The sequence below is a fragment of the Martes martes genome, assembly GCF_963455335.1.
Source record: "Martes martes genome assembly, chromosome: 4".
Lineage (NCBI taxonomy): Eukaryota > Metazoa > Chordata > Mammalia > Carnivora > Mustelidae > Martes > Martes martes.
The window spans coordinates 183,902,590-183,924,260 of NC_137891.1; the positions used below are offsets into that span (position 1 = coordinate 183,902,590).

A 21,671-nucleotide genomic window follows, 5' to 3' on the forward strand; every position below is an offset into this window, starting at 1 on the left:
AACCATCAGGAGGCTGCACCAGGCCAGCTCCCTGCCCCGAGTCCCAGGCATGGCCCGCAGAGGAGGGCAGAGAGAAGTGGCCGCATCACCCACCAGGAGCCAGTGCCCACCGAGACCATGTTGCTCCACCCCCAAGAGGGAGGGGCTTGCACCTGCAGCAGCACACCGCCCCCCCCCCCCCCCGCCACCGTCGGACCCAGTAGGAAGCGCAGTAAAACGTCTTCCTTCTTGGATTTCATGAGCTGCGGTGGTGTGATGCTCCTACACCCAAACTGGGGCAAATTGAAGAGTTTTGTAACCTCTCGGAAAGAGCCAGAACCAGCTGCACAGGCTCACGCTGAGCTCAGCGGCCTGCCCACCTCCCACAGACCTGGCCCGGCTTGGGTGCCACCCGCAGCTGAGTCATCCATCCACGGGAGTCGGGCCCGGCATTCACGAGCCTCCTAGCCCCATCCCCACCTGGAGCCAGCGACAGGCCGGCCCCCACCCTGGGCCCTGTCGCCAGCATGCCCAGTCAACCTGGGCAAAGGCGTCCTGCTCGCCGGCCCCCCATGAGGTGGCCCTGGCCCCTCAGGCACTCTTGGCCCGGGACCAGGGCACAACGGGTGGCAGAAGAAGTGTGGCCGCCCGGAGGCCCAGGTCAGGCCTCCCGGAAGCAGGGTGGACAGCCGGGCCCTTCAGACGGGCTGGAGCCCTGGGGACCTTGCGGGGCCAGGCCCGTGCCACCCTCACTGGGAGGAGCCGCCCCAACCTTCTCTGTCGGCCAGACAGGAAGCGGCTCCCAGGAGGCCCGCAGCCAGGCGGGAGGCAGAGGGCGCCTGGGGCAGCGCGCCCCCCGCTGCTGCATCTGTGAGCCCCGCACCCCCTGCCACTCGGGGGAGACACGTGGCCTCGGGGCCTCGGGAAGTCCAAAGCTCTCTCCCCACCAAAGAACCTGCTCAGCCCCGGCCAGAGCCCCCCTCGGGCATTCTCAGAATTGCTAAATGCTGGAAACCACTCTCCCGGGGCCGCTGGCTGGGGGAGGCAGAGTCCGGACGCCTGAGTTTGCGGGGGATTTAAAAATGTGGCCGTCACGCGAAGACGGTCCTTCCAGGACTCGCCAGGGAGCAAGGAAGGGCTCAGGCGTTCCCCTTACGAAAGAGTAAAATCTTCTCTCTTCTTCTAGAAAAGCCTGAACTTTAAAGTGCTCAATAACTACTAAGATTTGTTCATAATCCAGGTGAAAGGCACCCGTGATGCTGGAGTGTGGCTGGGGAGCTGGGGTCTGGGGGGCCCCGGGGGCTGCGGAGAGCACCCCCCAGCTCAGGCCCTCCCACGGATGGGGGTGTCGGTCCCATCCCAGCACCACACCCTGAGGGTGTCTCCTCGGTGGCTGCCCCCTCGCCCCCTCCCCGGCAGGGGCGGCTGACCCCAGGGTGGGAGACAGCTGTGCAAGGCCAAGTTGCAGGACTGGGGTCTACCCCCAGGTGAGCACCCCAGGCTGCAGCCGCACCTGCAGGGTCTCACCAGCACCTTCGTTTCTGCTGCCTGGAGCCCTCGACCCTCTTCCCTGGGTGCCTTGGCAGAAACTGTCTTAAACAAACAGACGAAGAAACACTAAGGATTAAGTAAACTCCTGAGGTCAGGTTGTCAGAAAACGTCTCCTGCCTGCCCTTCCTCCTCCTTGGGCTCTGGGGCAGGGCTAGAGCTGGGGCAGGGCTGAGGCAGGAGGAGGGCAGGGGCAGGGCTGGGGCAGTGACCAGAGGAGAGGGCGGTTCTGGGACCAGACCCAAGAACCCAGAACCCAAGAATCAACCTCAGCGCTCCTGGCTGGGCAAAGGGCAAGGGTGGGAGAGGAAGCTTCTAGAGAAGTTCTCCATTCCCGCTTGGTGTGAGCCCCCAAAGACACATGACAAGCAAGTCACAGGACCACGTGGGTCTTTACTAAAATACAGGGGGGAGGCCCGCAGGCACGGCCGCACACCCAGACGGAGAGGAGGGGAGATCTGTGCTCTCTCCTCCTTTCTGTACTGATGGGACTTTTAAAACCTCTGCGCTTGCTTCCCCCATAGGACAAACACCCAACACTCCAAACGCAGCCCCTTCCCGCCCCCATAAAGCTCTCCTTCCCGGCCCCAGGGGCCGGGGCCCCGGAGCGCAGGCCGGGAGGGCAGGTGGGGGCGCAGCCTCCTGGAGCAGGGCCAACACGAGGCCAGGCTGGCCGGGTGGGCTTCGACTACGGCGGAGCCACAGCCTGGGAGTCACAGGGGGGCGGTGGCGGAGACCTCGGGGCCAGGACAGCGGTCCCACAGCCTCCCAGAGCTGGGGCTGGTTCCTTCCTAAAAGACACTTTACAAAACTACATTGTCATTGAGTTTAATAATCTTCCCCCTTCCAGAAAGGCCTGACGGGCGCTGCCTGCTGCTCACTTCTGCCCCATTCCAAATATTTTTACCTTATTTGGATGAAATGCATTATTTTTCTAATGAAAGGCTTGTTTTTTCAAAGGGCTGTTTTCCCTCCGTCCAGCAGCTGCCTTTATTAGGCAGCACTCACGCCGTTTTGGGGAGGGGCTTTTTCCTCCCTGAAATCTCGCCAGACTCTCTGTCCTCAAAAGCTGACGTTGGAGCTCAGGACCCGCAGGGCCAAAGGCCTCCAGGTCCAGTTTTCCTTCCCCGTCTCCCGCACATGAGCCCCAGGGCCCTGCCCACCCAGTGAACCCCGCTGCCCCTGGCTGGGGATGGCGAGGCCTCGGGTCGCCCCGTCTCGGGGGGCCGCCGCTCGCCCCGCACACCCACCCCGCCAGCTCCGGCCGGCCCCTCCCCAGGCTCCCTGCCCTCTGCTCTCCCGCTCTGGGGCCACTGCAGGAGGGACCTCTGTGAAGCTCGAGACCAAGTTAGAGACGGTGACAAGTGGTCACCAAGCTGAAGAGCTGAATGGGGGGACCCCCAAAGCACCCACCGAGGACCTGGGGTTTCCATTCTCTGAGGAGAGGCAGTGGCCCAGCGGGCCCAACAGCAGGCGGCTCGGTCTCCGGCCACATCCCACAGGGGCCGAGGGCTGGGACCAGGCCTCCAGCCCTCTGCTCGTTTGTCTTGGGTCCACCCACCCGGCTCCCCAACACGGGGGAGTCCCCGCCCCAGACAGGCTGGTGTGGCCCCCGCAGACTTGAGAAGCCTGGATGCTTCGGGGGCAGCCAAGGCGGCGGGGGAGCCTCTCAATGCGGGATCTCCTGGGCCCTAGGGAGCACGTGGCGGGGACGAGGGACCGCAGGGATGTTGCGGGAGATTATGGCATCAAAGGTGACACCTGAGAGCCAGCCAGAGGGCCGGACAGTCTGGAGGAGCAGGAAGAGCTGAATCACCGCCGCGTGCCCCCTGCGTGGTGCCCTGGGCCATGGAGCCAGGAATGAGTCTGCAGCCGCGGGGAGGGGATTGGGCTCTGAGCCCCCAAAAGGTGCGTAGGCAGGAGAAGAAATGTTTCCTGAGCCAAAACAGCCCCAGCGCGGAGACTGTCACCTGTCGATCTGCGACCACTCCTTCCCCGGGGCCACCGGCGGGCGCGAGGCTGGGCATCGGGCAGTGGCACAAGCGCGGTGGCCCGCAGGCCCGCGAGGTGCGCGCCCACAGCGGGGGACAGAGCGCGCTGCGGGGCTCCGCCTCCACGGCCACGCGTCCTGCAGTGTCTGTCCTCACTCTGTATCTACACAGGCACCTGGAGGTGGCCGTGCCCTCTGTCCCCACGCCCGGCCACAGCACGGGGCGGGGGGGTGGTTGAGGGAGTGGGGGCTCCGCGCGCTGTTTTTCCGGGCGCAGCTGAGCGCTGTGTGAAGGTTAACGGGAGACAGGGAGGGAGAGCGGGAGACGGGGGAGGAAGACAGAGCGAGACACATGCTCTCCTGGGAGCACATGCATCCATTTAAGGAAGGAGAGCTCATCACACTCCACACCAGGTCTATATACAGTAACATGAGGTCCCTTCTCCTCCTGCATCAGGATGTCGCCCTTCGGCACCGAGGACCACACTCCGGCAGGCAGCGCGCAGCTCACAAAACCCGTCTCGGGAAGGGGACCGCCACCCGTTGGCCCCAAGGGCAGGGCTGCCCAGGCCTGGCCCCCCAGCCGTCCCCCCCCCCACCCCAGGGCGCACCTGGCACAGCCCCAGGGGAACCCCGCCACCGGGCACAGGGTACCATGACAGACAGGGAGCCACAGGCAGGAATTAAATAGTGACAACTCGTATTTATTACAATTATATACAGTAGCATCTTGTATTCTGAAACCTCTACCTGATCACACAAATGAACATGTGTTTCTGGGTGGGAAGGGCAGACAGGGAGGCCCTGGCGCCCGGCTCCTACGTGGGAGAGCGACCCACGTCCCGCCACGGGGTTAGCTGAGCCACAACGCAGCAAGCGAGGACGGCGGAAGTGCAGTATGATTTCATTCGTCTGGAAGGATGACGGGGCACAGTGGGGCCGGGGCAGTGCGTGGGGCAGCGTCACCTGGATGAGACCTGGCTGTGGGGGGCCCCGGCCCCGGCCGAGAGAGAAGAGCACGGGGCTGTGGCTTCCGGAGACATGACAGGACGGGCCCCTGCCCCTCGTGAGGCAGATACAGGAGCCACGGCAGGACAAGAGGGAGGCAGGACAGCAGACACATCAGGGCAGCCCTGCCCCCACGGGGATCCGGAGCCAGGCAATTCAGCTACCTCTGGTCATGCACGGCGCTCGGTTAGCTAAGATGCCCCGCAGATACACCCTGGCCAAGAACTCTGTCCGGGAGCCGGGGCTCAGGGGGGCCGGAGCCCAGGGCACTCGGCGCCCCCCGCCCGGCGTGAGCACGAGGTCACAGGCCCATCTGGCTGGGGCTGAGCCGAGGAAGTGGCGGGCTGGGGCTGGCATTCGGGTGAGGGGCAGCTGGCCGCGCGGGAACGCGACCCCACGCACAGGGCTCAGGCCCCACGGAGGCCGCAGCGGCTCTGCCCGGACGCGGCTCGGGGCCGCCCTCCCGGAGCCAGAGGAGGAGCCAGGCCCCGGCGTCCCTCTGGCGGGGGACCACCCCGGGGCCTAGTCCCGCTCGTTCTCGTTGCTGGCGCCCTCCGGCCGCCGCAGCTTCTCCACCTGCTCGTTGATCTGCCCGTCCCCGCCCCGGCGGTCCTCCCTCTGCACCCCGAGGCAGTCCTCCTCGTCCACGTGGCTCACGTCCTCGTCCTCCTCGTCCTCCTCGTCCTCCCTCTTCTCCTCCTCGCCCTGCACCTCCATGCGCACCTGGCCCTTGACGTCCACCACGCCCTGGCCCTCCTCCTGGGGGCCCAGCAGGTGGTAGGTGGCCGTGGAGCCCTCGGGGCTGTGGCCCTCCTTCACGGGCGAGGACGACGTGGACTCGTTGCTGACGGGCGAGATGTCACTGCTGCTGTGGTGGTTGGCGGCCGCGGGGCTGGAGGGTGACGGGGTCTTGACCGGGATCTGCCAAGACGGGATCTTCGGAGCCGAGGGCGACGGCGGGAACTGCCTCCTGGCCAAGGGGACGAGAAGCAGGGTTGGTGCCAGTACCCTGGGGCCCTGAGCAGAGCCCCACCCCCCAGCCCCTGGGCACAGCGCTCCCCCAGGGCCGCTGAGCAGGGGACAGGACGGAGCTCAGGCCCTCACCTCCCTCCCTGCCGCCTTCCCAGAAAGAAGGGCTCTTGGCCAGCGGGAGGCTGGAGGAGCCGGGGTGGAAGCCAGGGGAGGCCCGCGTCACGGCGGCCCCGCTCAGGGTCCCTCTCGGGCCCTCCCTGCTGGCACTGGGCCCGCCTTCCCTGCCAGGGACTGGCCAGCTGGCCCCAGGGGCTGCCCCCACCGAAGCCCGCTCCCTCCTGGCCCTTCGGGCCTGGAGCAGGGGCAGTGCGGACGGGGAGCCAGCAGGGCGCTGAGACTGAGCCAGAGAGTCGGGAACCCACGGCACGTGGCCTCGACTCCATCTACCTTGTCCACGGCCTGGCCGGAAGTGGGAGGACCTGGCCACCGGCCGTGGGGTCAGAAACCTCAGAACCAGAAGGGTTAACACTGGTGCGCTTGGCTAGAAAACCTCTGAGCTCCACACTTGACAGGGAAGTCGCTTCTCTGCTCCCGCTTCCCCACCCTGGGCCCTGAGCCCTGGGCCCTGCGCCAGCAGCCGGCCGGCCCGAAGCCGATTTCACGAGGGCCCCGGGAGGTCAGGTCCACTTGGCGATGGTCTAGGGCATACGGGCCCATCTCTGCCTGAGCCAAGAGGACAAAAGCCTGCTCTCTCCTGGGCACACCGTCCACCAGTGCTGGTCGCGGAACAGCTCTTCCCCCTCGGATCCCACAGCACGGAGAGCACAGCGCGAACGCGGCCCAGATGCTCACAAGATGAGCGCGTTCCCCAAAGGCCCCCACTCTGTCCCTCTGACCTCCAAGGCTCTTATTTCCGAGGTTCAGAAACAAAGGACTTCTCCTCACGACACACCTCTCTAGGGCCGCATTCTTTCCTTTCGAGAGGGCCTACAAGTAGGTGCCTTGGAGAACTAGATCCCCTAGTTGGGGCCACAAGACCCCCGCAGCCCCCATCTTTGACCCTAAGTGAAGGGCCACCTGGTGCCTTTGGACTGCCTCGCGGAGTCCCCACTGAGCCCCAGAGAACTGAGGCCTCAGGTGAGGTGACCCACTGTCCCAGTACCCATCCCAGGACGGAGCGGCTCCCGGGACACAGGGGGCTTGCGGTTTTAAACCCAGGACAAGTGGGTCACCCTCCACTCAGGGCAGCACTGGTCACACAGCCTCCCCTGTGGGGGCTCATGGAAGGTGCCAGCACCACAGAGGGACAGCGGAAGGAGACCAAAGGAGCTAGGGGAGGGGGTGGCAGGCACTGTTTCTGTCCCTGCCTCGAATCTAGAATCCTTCCAACCAAGGACTCCCTGGCCCTTTGGCAAAAAACTTCTCTGGGGCCAAACTGTCCCCGAGCGGTCCCGTGCTGGGGCCCAGGACGGAGGAGGAGGTGGTGTCCCTGCCTGGAGGCCCTGTTTCAGGGCGGGGATGTTCTCCTTCGTCCCAGGTCCTGCGTTTTGGTTCCAGGTATCCCTGAGCGGGTCTTGACAGGGCTGAGGAACGGCTGTGCTCGAGAACTCGGGGGCACTGCACACTGTCCCCCGTGGAGTGGGGAGGGAGGGGGCCTCCCAGGGAGGGAAGGCAGAAGCTCCGAAGATTCCCAAACTCGGTGCCCGAGTCGCCCAGCTCCATCAGGCGCTGGATGGACAGGGGCCCCTCGGGGAGACGTGCCCCTGCCCACGACAGCTGGCCGGGCCCCCGGAGCGCCGGCTCCACAGCCCACGCCCGCTCTCCTCCTACCGATTTAAAAGCAGCCCTTTCAAGGAGTTAATTTCCGACTTGAGCTCATTGATATTCTGAGACTCCAGGATCCAGTTGGTAGATGTGGTGGCCTGAAAGTCAAAACACGGGAGAACAAGTATCAGAGTGGCACCTCCCCCCTGCCCCACGGGGCTCAGATGCCAGGGTGGCAGGAGGGGCTGCCGCTTCTAGAGGACCCAGGGCGAGAGTGTGACACCCAGGGCCTGCTATGTCCTGGGCACAGACTGGAGACCCCTTGGGAAGGTTCTGCCACCGGGTCTCTCTGTTCCAAGGATGGCACCCTCTGTCTGGGTATCTGACGATGCTGGCAATTGTGACACGTAATAGATCTGTAACAACGGTATTCGGACTATGTAAAACAACGGCAACACAAGGGCCCTTATCCCCAAGAGCTGCAGACAGAAGTGTCTGCAGGAGAAAATGATCCCCCGTCTGGTGTGTGCCACCAAGCGAGCTGGGGGCTGCGGGCCGGGGGACCGAGACCATGCCCCGCGGTGTGCCAGCAGCACGCCGCTGTCCGCTCTGCGCCCTTCCATTTCCGCCCGTGTTTGAAATGTCCCATTAAAACTAAACAATCAACTAAGTGAATTCCAGCTCCACACGGGCTGCTCCCCCGGAGCCGCCCTCCCTGCAGAGACAATCCCAGCACACACAGGAGGGAACCCCGGGGCCCAGACCGGCGGCCACCACGACCCACGCCGGACAGCCCACCTCGTTTCGCGGTGCTCCGCAGGTACTGTGTGTGTTTTTACCAAGTGAAGGTTTGTGGGCAGCCCTGCGTCGAGCAAGTCTGTCGGCACCATTTTCCCAACACCATCTGCTCACTTTGTGTGTCTGTGTCACGTTTCAGCAATTCTCGCAGTATTTCAAACTTTTTCGTTATTGTTGTGTTTGTTATAGGGCTCTATGATCAGTGCATATAACTCACTGAAAGCCCAAGTGACGGTTAACAATTTTTAGCAATAAAGTATTTTTAAATTAAAAGGTATGCACGCGGGACGCCTGGGTGGCTCAGTTGGTTAAGCGGCTGCCTTCGGCTCGGGTCATGATCCCAGCGTCCTGAGATCGAGTCCCACATCGGGCTCCTTGCTCAGCAGGGAGCCTGCTTCTCCCTCTGCCTCTGCCTGCCACTCTGTCTGCCTTTGCTCTCTCGCTCTCTCTCCTTCTCTCTCTCTCTCTGACAAATAAATAATAAATAAAATATTTATTTTAAAAATAAATAAAAATAAAAATAATAAAATAAATAAAATAAAATAAATAAAAATAAAATAAATAAATAAAAAATAAAATAAAATAAAAATAAATAAAATAAAAAAATATAAAAATAAAAAATAAAATAAAATAAAATAAATAAAAAAAAAAGGTATGCACGTTTTGGGGGTATAAATCTACTACACCCTTATTAGATTATAGTGTAAACATAACTTTAATACGCACTGGGAAACCAAAAAAGTAATTTGACTCACTTCATTGCAACACTGGCTTTACTGTGGAGATCTGGAACCAGACCCGCAGTATCCCTGAGGTGCTGCCCGTGCTGGAGGGCCGGCCGGGGAGACCGCTGAGCACCTGCCCGGCCCGGCCCGGCCCGCAGCTCTAGCGCCAAGCAGGCCGGACGGCAGGCTTCACCTCGGAAGCACCTTCCCACGCGGCCGGGCAGCCCGCGGTTCCTGGCACAGCAAGGTCAGGCCCCACGCTGTCCCCTGCTATCCGCAAAGCTCCGAAACGCGCGGGCCACACCACCCGTCTACAGCTACCACTTTGGGATGATTCTGAAGGCTCAGCAGAGAAGGACGCCGTCCCAGGCCCTAACGCCAATTCCCTCCCTGAAGGGGGCCCGCGGAGAAGCCGCCGCAACCCCTCGGACAAACACTATCCTTGACCATTTTCCAAATAAACTTCAGAGAACGACACCTTTCTTCGGCAAATCTTGTTGGGTTAGACGGAGAAGAGGAAAGTCCACACGGCGGGCCCCCAAAAGGCAGATGCTGGTGGCCACGTGGCCAATTCCAGCTGTGATGGGCCCAGGTGTGGGGGCTGCCTCCGCCAGCCTGGAGGTCGGCTCCGGGTGGCTTCAAGTGCACGGATAAGTTGTGCAAGACCCAGCTTCCCGGATACCTCTACCCTGGCCTGACCCACAAACTGGAACTGTAAGTTCAGGAGAACGTAGGGAGGCCCAGACCGGCAGAGCGGAGGGACCCCGGCTGTTCCCACCAGCCTGGCGGGGGGGGGGGGGGCGGGCTCTGACCTGGGGTAGGGGCCCTGCTCGGGCAAGCATTCCTCTACGGGAGAAGCCCTGCAGAGGGGCTGGAGGTCTTGGAGGGAGCGCACGCAACCCCCCGCAAACACCAGTCGCCCGCACACACATCCCCTCGGGGTCCTTACTCCAGACCACCAGACGGCGCAGATCCAGGAGCCACCGTTCTGGCTTCTCGGAGACCTTGAAAGCCATAGCAGCCCATTAACAAGGGAGCAATTTCCACTCACCGGCCTACAAAGGACTCAAATTTCCAAACGCATATGGTGCCAGATGCCAGGATTTAGAAATAAAATCTGACATCTGGGGCTTTTTAGCCAGTCTCTTTAAAAAACAGTTGTAGAAAACTCTCAGCCTTCAGTTTTATGTAGGTTTTTTAATTACTTAACGCTCTTCTTTTTAATTTTTTACAGTGCTGCAGTAGGAGTTTGGAAGCCAGATATAAAAACTTACATTACAGCTGAGAAAACACAGCTCTGAGTCGCTGGTTTATGGGGTAACCGAAGTCTTCACACGTTTGGTTCAGGCACCACACCAGTGAGCCCCGCTTCAGCACAGGAGAGGAAGAAAGGGGGCTGGGGACGGGTGGGGCGTGGGGGGCACCGCCAGGGAAGCAAGCACGAGAAACTCAGCGACTCTCAGCCTCCAAGCACCATCTCGCGCCCCCCCCCCCCCCCCCCCGCTTAAAATGCAACATGTGGTCTTAATCTTAATGCTTAAGGTCTGCAAACAGTTTGCCAATTTCCGGAACGGCTTCTGGCCATTGGCAGGCCACCGCTCCCAAAGATAATAGAGAGCAGGGTGGGGGCCATACCCCAGCCTTCCCGGCTGCTTTACGGGCTGCCCACCCACGGGGAGCACGCACGGTGGCTAGAGGTGGCCACGGGCTACCACGGCCACCTGAGGAGGAAGTGCAGGCAACGAACTTGAAGGGGATTCTTGGGGAGGGGCCCTCTTCATAGGAAGCACCCCGGATTCCATCGGAAACGGAAAGATCCCTGTTTCACTTGGTTTCGCAAATGCAAAAGACTTGAGTGTGGGCTCCCATGTGGTTCTGCGCTGGGCGGGGCTTCTCCTGGGAGAGCCACTCAGAGGAGGTTCCTTGACTGTATGGGCTGTGCGTGGAAGCAACCAGAAAGCAGCATGGGGAAGGGGAGGGAGTGGGGAGCACAGCGGACGTCCTGGAGCCCCTGGACCCGTGTCTCTCGGACTGGGTCTGTCCAAGACAGTGCCCCGGGAATGACCCATCATGCACCCGCAGACCCAGGCTGGCTGCCGACAGGAGCCAGGCCCTGCCGTGGGCACAGACAATGAAGGCGGTGCCATTACAGCTTCATTTTACAGGTGAGGAAATGAAGACTCAGGAAGGTTAAGGAACTTGCCTGTGCTCACACAGCTAGCCCGGGGCACACGCAGATTTCAACCCAGGCGGTCTGATCCTAGGCTCTCATACTGCCGAGACTACTCAGATGCGGGCAGTGAGGCATGGAAACTGCCCCGGGCGATCCCAGCTGGTGCACCTTTGGGGGTCACCTGATTTCATGTGACTCAAGAGAGCTGGGTGCAGAGAATCTGCCCATTGTAGCAGACTTCACCGGGCTCCTGGCACACTGCCCCTACTTCCCTGTGACCTAACATGCTTGTGGAGACCATCCTGTGTCTACCCCAGCCACACCCAGAGCTTGGATGTGTGCTCCCGCGGGAGGGCCACAGGCAAAGAGCTGCTTCTCCCACCTCTTGCTAGGAGGGGACACGGAGAAGGTGACTGCCAGGATGGTGTGAGCCCCTGCCATGTACCGGGCATGAGAAAAGACAGAGTCGGCCCCCACGGAATGCAGTGAACCGGGCACAAAAGCCCTGGGCTGAGCCCCGAGCAGGGCAGACCTGGATCCGGAGAGGGTCAGGCACGCGTACCTTGGCTGCAGCCAATTCATGGGCGAGCTCCTGCACCTTCTGCTGCTGCTGAATCAGCAGCTCCTGGACGGACGCTAAAGTCATCTGTAACTGAGTCACTGGGAGGAGAAAGCAGTCGCATCTCTGTTAAATGATACACACGGATTCTTCTTCTCTCTGTCCACACACCTAGAGCTGCCGCATCTCATTGATCTGCAGACACCGCCCCCCCCCCACCAACCCGCAATGCATGTAATTTATCTGCGCTCTGGGCCATCTACCTGCGCCGCGTCTGACCTCTAGCATTCCCCCTCCATCTTTCCATTGTGCACTTGTCCGTGGTCAACAGTACATCCGTCCGAAACCTCTCCCCTCCAACTACATGTGCTTATGGTTTGCTCGGCTCCGCCGACTTCGGTGCTCCCTCATCGCAGCCCCTCACCGCGTCCTGGTGGGACTTGCGGACTCTCCGGTGCTGGCAGAAACGCATCTCAGGTCCGCGATCCTGGGAGCTACAGCCCTGTCCTCCCGCCGCTCCTCCCTGCCCTCCACACCCAGTCCCGAGGCTGCAGGTACCCACCCCTCATCAAGGTGTCAGCGGACTGTGTAGGAGCCATGGGCCCCCGGGGCTGACACACCACAGCGTTTCTAAGGGCTCTGCGAACGCACTCCAGCGGGGACAGGCTCCTCCTGCCTGGGACAGTAGCTCTGGAGCTTGCGGGAGTTTTTAGTTTCAGAGCCTCCACCTAGTAAACAAGTTTATAAAGAGGAAAAGCCACCTTTGGTGCGACAGGTCCCAGCTAATCTGGGCCATCGCTGGGGCACCGGGTAATGAACGCCAGGCCCGTGGAGTCGATGACAGAGGAGGTGGCTGGGGTCTTCGGAGCCGCAGTAATTACAGCCTTTCTTGACCCTGAGCTGGATTCTTAGAGGGAAGGGGGAAAAACCGCCGAAAACCCCCCTGAAAACCTCACAGAAGCAGAAATTAAAAATGAACTTTACAGCCCTTAGAAAGGCTGTCATTTTATTCCCCTTATTAATATTCTGAGGTTGGGAGCCTTTCCGTAAAAACATAATTAATTGAGGCCGCGCCGACAGTAAACAAGCAATTTCAAATTAAACCGAAATGACGGCGGCTTCATTTGCAAATGTGAACAGATTCTCAGAGCAGATAAATGAAGTCACCACATAAAGTGGAGACGGAGGGGGAGGGGCGGGGCAGAGAAGGGGCTGCGCACGGAGGCTCGGAGGGGCGACTTGATGGAGTCATTAATCTTTACCTGTCTGTGCCACGCTGCCACTCAGCTCCGAGAGACTCGCCTCCATCCTTTCCAGGTGCTTCCTGTCCTCTCGGCCCCCCGTGATGAGAGGGAGCAGGTATCTCTAGAAGGAGCAGGGCGGGCATGAGCAGCGGGCGCACGCGGGGGGTCATTCTCCAGCCACCTCTCAAATTCTGCCCACCCACTTTCTCTCTGTCACCTCTGGGCTTCGGAAACCCGACACAAACGCCGTAAATGAGACGCTTGAAAGTTACGAGGCTGATTAAGATTCTGCATAAGGATGAGGACCAGGAAGTAGGGACAAGTTAAAGTCAAGTCAGTCTATTTTGGGCCCTTTTATTTAATTACCTCCATGATGCTACGTATATTTCTGTAAAAAAAAATATTTAAGATTCTGCTTTGAAAGCTGTAAGATAAAAATGTAGAAGGTGATACAAGACAGTGACGCCCCTGGTGGCCTCCAGGCAACAGCGGGAGGGACGCTTTCGACTGCACACTTTTCTGATCCTTTAAACATTTTGACCCACGTGAATGATCCACCATTCAGAGACAAATGAGCAAAATAAAACAAACAAAAAAATTATTCAAGAAACGAGATGAAAATCCACAGCAGATTTCTGGGCCTTTGGTCCTTTTACGAGGGAACAATACACGGTGTTCTGAGACCAGCGAAGGAGGTCACACCTCCTTCTTTAAACTAAACCTCCTTTTAACTAAACCTCCTTTAGTTATTTCTAAACTAAGCCTTGAGTCCTCAGAACCCTCAGAACCAGCGTCCTTCGGGTAAGAGTCAGACGCAGTCAAATTCTTTCCGACACGAGGCCAGAAGGCAGAGGAAGGGGCAGAACCTGAAGAAACTGACCCTGGGGAGAAGGAAGCAGATGCCACAGGGCAACCAAACAAGGCGGCCCAGAATTTGGGAAGCCCAGGTGAGGATGTGGGTCTTGGAACATTCAGGAAGAAGGCAAGTGGGGCGTCGCTGCTACACGGCTGCCTGCTTCGAGGTGGGAAGGGGGGAAGGTCGGTAGCAGGGCGGCCGCTGGGAGGGCTGGGTGACAGAACATGGGCATCACACCCCAGAAGCTCTGTATTTGATGCCTCTTGTTTCAGAAGCGTGAGCTCAAGTCTCTGGCTTTAACAGAGGGGAGCAGGCGCTGGAGGCAGCACGGGCTGGCAGGTGGGGTAACTGGCAGGTGGGACCCAAGCACTTGGCGCACTTGGCTTCCTACTCCATTTGGGGCACAGATGGGGAAAAAAGGCAGCGAATTCTCCATTAAGGGTTCCGTACTAGGGACGGAGAAGGAGGGCTCTCTCACTAGGTGTTTGCGGGAGACTCCCTTCAGGAGCGACTCCGGAGTGAAGATCATTATTTAGCAAACACACAGAAGCATTTTCTATTTCGCAAAGTGCTTTTCAACCACTATGTGAGTTATTACCCACAACTGAGCGGAAACTCATCAAATGCAGCCTTACTTTCCAGGCTGCGAGTTTCCCGAGGATAAGTCAGGGATTCTTACACATGTAACACGCGAAAACTCCTGAGATCAAAAAAGCCAAAGGAAAGAGCACACACGCTCCCCTAGCCTAAATCGTTACACGGTTACAAAACAAGGTGACGCCTCTTACCTCTTTTTTTTTTTTTAATTTAAAGAAACTAAAGAAATTCTCATCACCACTGCCACTGGTCTTTCAATGTCTCTTTCATTTTTTAAGGCAAAGAATAAAGATCAGAGCTTCGTGGGAAAAACTGAAGATACGTCTTATTCGCCGCAACGGGAATTGTGCCGCTTCCAGCAGACCACAGGCTGTCCGAGGGCGGCCACGTGATCATTAGGTACCGCTGAGTAGAGCTGGGACATTATTTTGAGAATTGTGGCTTAGAATTTTACTCTTCTTGGTGACTGTACACAGCGACTGGAAATAGGCCTTCAGCACACAGGGTAAGGGAAGGGCATCGGGTCAAGGGGAGAAGTCCCGGGACCTAGAACATTTTGCTTCTGGATTTTTGACATGGAAATTTCCAATTCCAAGAATAGACATTCCGCTGAAAAAAGTATACTCTGCAACAACCCTGTCACTAGCTTTTGCAGAAGTCAAAAATTCAGAATCCCAGAGTTGAAACACGTCTCATGTGCTCAAAGTGACAACAGTGAGGCGGGTTGTCCATTCGGATTCTAAGGGCGGGAGCTGCAGGCGGCATCGGGAGGAAAGAGGCCTTCTCTCCAGCAACGCAGAGAGCAAGTCCTCTGGCCACTGTTTTGCCTTTTGTCTCTGGGACCTACCCTGGCTCTGCACCCTCCAGAAAAGACCTGCCTGCTTCTAGTCAAAGTTAGTATCTGGTAGTTCGTATCTGGTTAGTATTTGATATCAAGGAAGTACGTGTTCATTTCATGCCTGCAGTTCTGTTGGAAGCAACCAAGTCTGGGATTCTGAGGGCTGACTATGAAGTTTGGGGGGGGAATCCTAGATTTACATGGATGTCAACACAATATGTAGAAGACAAAACCAGAGCCCATAAATAAGATCCTGAGAACAGCAAAGAGAGTGGTTCCTGTGTGCCGGGCACATAGACTTTCCAAAGGAGCTTCACCCCACAGCCTTATGAGGTAGATACAATTGTCCCCATTTTACATATGAGACCACTGAGCTCCTGCTAAGTGGCAGAGCTGGGATGCAGCAAAGCCGCTGGGCTCCAGTGCCCCTGCTCTCAACAACCTTGTCATTCTATCTCTTAAAAATGTTCCAACTACTCAGCATATGCCGGGCACTGTTCTAAGTACCCGACACGGCCTGCCGATGGACAGGCCCCACGGTCACTCTGCACAGTGGGAACTCTGAGGAGAGATGCCCAGTGTAGCAGACGAGCAGGGTCTGAAGTCGCCAAGGGCACCCGCCCAGGTGGTGGCAGGGAACGGAGACTGAACCAGACGCCGCCCGCAGAAAACGTGCTCATGCGTACTCTGCCCCCGGACAGCCGCTCTCCTGCCATCGCGCTCCAGGGCTGGGCACCTCGACACAGATCAACCTCGGGACGGGGGGGAGTGGGGCTGAATGCTGGGGTGGGGGGCACAGGGAAGGGCGGACATACCTTGTAGAGCTGGTGAAAGCCAAACGCGATGCCTGTCGTGATGACAGCCAAGGCACCGTAGTCTCTCCATCGGGACCCGACGGGGCCTGAGGTTGGGAGAAAAGGCGCGTCAGGAGAAGTGCACGCGTCCTGCCCGGGCAGGGGAGGGCACGTGCACCACCTCTTCATCTCGAAGGATCAGCAACTGCGACATGCAACTGTAGGACACAGCACGTGCCAGTGGGAACAGCGGCCTGGCCATGTCCCCTCTTCGGTCCGGGCTCTCAGAACGACCCCCCTCAACAGCACACCTGCTGGGTGGAGGTGGGTAGCCGGGAGCCGAGTCCCAGGGCGGCAGTCAGGTGGCAGAGGTGATCTGCAGACCTAGGGCATGGTCTCCACTCTCAGGGCACAAAGGGTCCTGTGAGGCTGACACAAACACACTTGGGTGTGCATAAATACGCGTTCCCACGCCCCAGTACAGACAGGGATGAGCTAAGAGCCACCTCAGAACAGAACAGGACAAGGAAGAGACAGAACCATCTGTGTGTTCAAGACTTCACGAAGCATCAGCTGTGTGCCCGACAGTGCTGCAGGCTCAGGGGCGTGGGGTGACGAGACCCCGGTGCCCTGGCCTGCTCCACCCTGAACCGTGCAGCAGGCAGCTTACGAACAACAGAAAAAGTAACTCCAGAGAATGACCAGGAAGGTTCAACGCGGAGGGGGGCCTGGCAGGCCCAGACAAGTCTTGATCTCGGAGTCCTGAGTTCGAGCCCCACACTGGGTGGAAATATTACTTAAATAAATAAAATCCTTAAACAACAACAAAAAGAAGGCCCAATGGGGCCATGTTGTGGGGGAGAGCCGGGGGGGCAGGGTCTTGGAGGAGGCAGATGCTGAAACATGTGGGGTCCCAGGAACAGAGCTCCAGGAAGGGGGCAAGCAAGTGCCAAGGCAGGGGTTGATTGGGCTCCAAGGAGAGAAGGCAGCTGGCGTGGCCCAAGTGAGCAAATGAGCCTACCCAAGAGGGGAGATGGGCGAGAACCGAGAGGAGTCAACCGAGAGGGAGTGGTGGAGGGGGGAGTTGGGGGAAAGAGGTGGGACACCCAGCAGCCAGGTGGAGAGCGGGGCCGGGCCACCGGATCATCATCGTGTCACAGGCAGTAGGGTCACTGAAGGCTCTGAATCTGGGAGTGGCGCAGTCAGCTCTACATTCCGGGAGAACTACGCTCGAAGGTGATACAGGTTGGGTGGGGAGAGACGCAGAGGCAGGAGGAGGCTCCCACCAGGGGCTACAACAGGTAAGACCCACCGGTAGAGGACAAGAGGCTCAGGAGAGGGGCGCCTGGGTGGCTCAGTGGGTTAAAGCCTCTGCCTTCGGCTCAGGTCATGATTCCCAGGGTCCTGGGATCGAGCCCCGCATCTGGCTCTCTGCTCCGCAGGGAGCCTGCTTCCCCCTCTCTCTGCCTGCCTCTCTGCCTACTTGTGATCTCTGTCTGTCAAATAAATAAATAAATCTTAAATTAAAAAAAAAAAAAAAAGAGGCTCAGGAGAGCCCAGGCTGCTGTTGGGCGGGAACCGGACACGGGCAGCTAGTCCCCCTGCGGGAGCAGACCCCTGGCCTGGGGCTCTAGAACACCATCTCAGGGGCTCCCCTGACTCCTGAACAGAATTCCAATCCCACAGGAGGAGAGCGGAGGTTTCTACCTCGTGATCTTTCCCACGGACGGTTTACAAAGGGCTTGCATGTCCACAATCTCCCCGGACGCTCTGCCTCCTCTCAAGCGATCGGCCACGAAGGCACCACACACCATTTCCAGAACGATCGGTGGGGCAGGACGCCAATCGGGTCTGCAGAATCAGACCACAGAGCCCACGGCAAGTTATCCAGAGGGCGCCCACCCGGGGCCTGCTGTTATGACAAGGAAGCTGGGGTCTGGACGCACCCTGGGGAGCAGTAAAGAGAGAAGAGCAGCAGCTGTCCCCAACTTCCTGACAAGTGCACCGCGGCTCCCGGGGCAGAGCGCCGTGGGCACCTGCGGGGACAGACACTGTGTGTCTCAGCCCTCACCTTTCCCCGCGCCCGCAAGCTCGCCAGGTACTCGTCATATCCTGGCATCTCCTGACAAAGGGGAACAGGGGAGGGACCTTCTCCAGGCTCAGTGGCAGGGGGACCCAAGGGGCAAAGACCTCCAAGGGGCGAGGGCGACACTCCCTCCTCCTGGAGCTGCTGAATGGGGTTTCAGGAGGCAGACGTGACCGAGACGCAGGGGCCTGGAGGAGTCTCTCCTTGGCCACTTTCCCCCACCGCCAGCATGGCCTGTGGATCCCAAACCAGCCTCCCAAGGCGGCCCAGCCCTGGAGTCTTGCGCACACTCTGTAATCACCAGGTGGCCTCTCCCCCAGCCCCCAGCTCCCTTTTTTGTTTGGCAACTTTTGAGTGGCTCATGGATACATGTGGCCTAAACGGCACAGAGCATCTGTCACCCTACTGCCAACTGGTTCCCTCCACCATCATGAGCCCCCGTGAACTGCTTCCTGTCTGTCCGGCCCGAGACTCCTTACGCACGTATAAGGCAACACAGATTCGCGCTATTTTCCCTCTCGTTCCTCCTCTCAGCCTGCTTTTTTGCCCAGAACTGCGTAATACTCCATTGAAGCCATTCCCCACTGATTTCCAGCCTCTACTATGTCACACGATGCTGCCCCCAAGGGCCGTGTCATCTCACATGTATGTACGAGGACACCTGTACACGTGAATTCCTAGGAGCCTGGGTTGGAGGTACATGCAATGTGCAATTCTGAAAGAGATTTTTTTTAAATTTTTTTAAAAGATTTTATTTATTTATTCGACAGAGATCACAAGTAGGCAGAGAAGCAGGCAGGGGAGAGGGGAGAGGGGAGGAAGCAGGCTCCCCGCTGAGCAGAGAGCCTGATGCGGGGCTCCATCCCAGGACCCTGGGATCATGACCTGAGCCGAAGGCAGAGGCTTTAACCCACTGAGCCACCCACGTGCCCATGAAAGAGATTTTTAAATAGTCCTCCCTGGGAGCTGAACCTCACAGCCGCCAACACCAGGGGCTCATCACACCGGACTGCTGCCCGTACTAAACCAGAAGAGACTACTTCAAGCTCGTTTTCATTTGCACCAACCTCGCTGTGAGTGAGGACCGAGCATCTCTGCACTATCTGTCCTTTTTGGCGTATTGTGTACGATCCCGACTCCCCTACTCAATGTCTTTAGTAATGTCCTCATCAATTTATAGAAACTTCTTATACAACTGAATGTGGCTTTCAGGAGGCAGAGATGACAGTGACAGAGGAGCCTGGAAAATAAGCCCCCTGTCTCTGACAGAAGTTGTAAAAGTCCGGGACGCCTGGGGGGCTCAGTCGGTTAAGCGGCTGCCTTCGGCTCAGGTCAGGATCCCAGGGTCCTGGGACTGAGTCCTGCATCGGGCTCCCTGCTCAGCGGGGAGTCTGCTTCTCCCTCTGCCTGCCGTTCCCCCTGCTTGTGTGCTCGCGCTCTCTCTCAAATAAATAAATAAAATCCTTTTAAAAAATTGCAAAAATCCTTTCCAGTATATTTTTCTTTTGACTCTGCTTATGGTGTCTCCTGGCATGTAGCGTATCCATGTTTATATAAATGTATCCGTCCCCTCTCGCATGGGCTCTGGGGTGTGGGTTATGGCAAGCCAGGACATCCCCACTCCCTCCCAGAGTTGTGTAGTGACATGCAGGGTCACAGAAACTGTCTCCAGAAAGGAGCTCCGCCAGGGCGTCTGGGTGGCTCAGTCTCAGTTGGTTAAATGTCCGACTCGATTTTGGCTCAGGTCATGACCTCAGGGTCCTGGGATGGAGCCCCGTCCCGGGCTCCGTGCAGGGTATGAAGGCTGCTTGGGATTCTCTCTCTCCCTCTCCCTCTGTCCCTCCCCTGACTCCCTCTCTTAACAAGAAAGAAGGGAAGGAACTCTGTAGCTCTGCTGTGGGAACACCCCGAGGCAGCAAGCATCTACGTGGCCAAGCTGCAGCTCATTAAATCGTAAGCTCTGAGACCACTGAGACCGTGGATGGACCTTTCACCCTGACCTGGCGGAGCCAGGAGGCTCTGAGTTCCGGGCAACCTTCTCGTTTTTCTCATTCCAAGTCCACTTGGCTCTGAGTGCCCTGATACAACATCCAACATCCAGCACGAGCTCATTTTTAGGAGGAAAAAGTGGAGACAGAGTAACCTTATCACTCTTTGAGAGAGTCACTGGCCAGGAGGGCTTTCACTCACACGCAGAACATCCATCCGTGCTGTCAAAGTCATCAGAGAGAGCACCTTCAAGACAGGCACGTGTCCAGAATTCTGTATTCACCACCGACTTCTCAAATTCGCCCTCAAAACCTTGCAAGAAGAGACGCCTGGGTGGCTCAGTTGGTTAAGTGGCTGCCTTCGGCTCAGGTCATGATCCCAGCGTCCTGGGATGGAGTCCCGCATCGGGCTCCTTGCTCAGCGGGGAGTCTGCTTCTCCCTCTGCCTCTGCCTGCCACTCTGTCTGCCTGTGCTCACTCTCTCTGACAAATAAATAAATAAAATCTTAAAAAAAAAAAAAAAGTCAACATCCTTTAAAAAAAAAAAACAACCTTGCAAGAAAACAGCAGGAACCGGGCAAGAAACTAACAAGCCCGAAGCCTGCCTGGGTCCTTCTTGCCGCAAACGTACCTGTCTTGAGGAGCGCAGCCTCTCATTCCGCGCGCCGGAGCCGGGCGGCTGAACAGGTACTGGCAGTTCACGGGTCCGCGAACCAGAGCCCCGGCGACAGCTGCAGCCGCCTCCCCAGAGCGCTGACCTCCTCAGCACCAAGCAACACCTGTGGCTCCCTGCCGGCCGCACCCTTCACCTGCCGCACCGCGCCTCGTTCCTGACATGCTCGCGTTAAGAACATTTTATTGCCCCTTGGTTTTCATTATTAATGAAAAGGGACCAGAATGATCTTTCCTAAAGTTCAGAGAGTCTATAAAGACAAGAAGCTGAAATGCCATTTTACTCGTTTTGGAGATGTGTGATACAATTCTGTCTTGTGGCGAAATGAAAAAAGAGAAAAAAGGAGACGGAGGGAACTCTGACCCGCCGCACGCCTTTCAAAGGGTAACAGACGAGGGCTCCCGGGACAGCGTTCGGCGTGATCCCAAACTGGCTCAGGGCCCCAGCCATGACCACCTGGAGTCCTGTCTGCCGCTGACCCTGGGGCCCATCTCCCCCAAAGCGGGTGCAGACCCCCACGAGAGCACGGAGAGCAGGGCAGCAGGTCCCCACGCTCCTCGAAGGTCCAGAATTTTACAGTTAAGGGCAGAAAATGGGGCCGGTCACTTTTCCCCTCTCACTCAGAAGAAATGGGAGTGGAAGGAATGACCTTTGTAAAAGCTTCAGAGCCTCCAGTCTGGAAGCAGATGCCTGTCTGCGTACGAAGCCGACACGAAGCCCGAGATCAGAGATCCTGGTTCCACACCACCAACCTGACGGCTCCCAAGGACGTTCTCCTCTTCTCGTCAAGCACAGGCCACCTGACTGAAGGTGGCAGAGCTCTGCTACGTTGGAAGAACGGAGGAACAATGATATGTTTACTGTCGCTCGGGTTCAAATTGTCCACAGCACTCCTCCAACAGGCACGACCAGCTCACGAGCTGAATGGCCCAGTATTTTACCAAGACCCCATCGCTGGCGTCTCACGAAGAATGAGGAGGTTAACGGTGGCAGCAGGTGGCTCCCCGCACGGGCACTGCTGGCCCTGCTCCGCTGCCTCAGGCGGCAACGAGGTCCGAGGACAAACGCGCAGAGAGAAG

General features: G+C 58.3%; 1 protein-coding gene across 5 annotated transcripts in view; it reads right to left on the bottom strand.

Annotated features, from left to right (window-relative positions):
* Positions 1–4,201: 4,201 nt before the first annotated feature.
* Positions 4,202–21,671, bottom strand: part of PEX14 (peroxisomal biogenesis factor 14) — a 138,946-nt gene continuing 121,476 nt past the window's right edge. For 3 of the 5 annotated variants that reach the window (XM_080802666.1, XM_080802667.1, XM_080802668.1), the window contains exons 5-9: positions 15,867–15,952; positions 12,779–12,881; positions 11,520–11,617; positions 7,328–7,419; positions 4,202–5,495 (exon numbers count right to left, since the gene is read on the bottom strand). In XM_080802666.1, the coding sequence (XP_080658792.1) occupies positions 5,048–5,495; positions 7,328–7,419; positions 11,520–11,617; positions 12,779–12,881; positions 15,867–15,952 (827 nt within the window). In that variant the 3' untranslated portion in view covers positions 4,202–5,047. The remainder of the gene's footprint in view (positions 5,496–7,327; positions 7,420–11,519; positions 11,618–12,778; positions 12,882–15,866; positions 15,953–21,671) is intronic. The other 2 variants (XM_080802669.1, XM_080802670.1) reach the window with 2 other exon arrangements.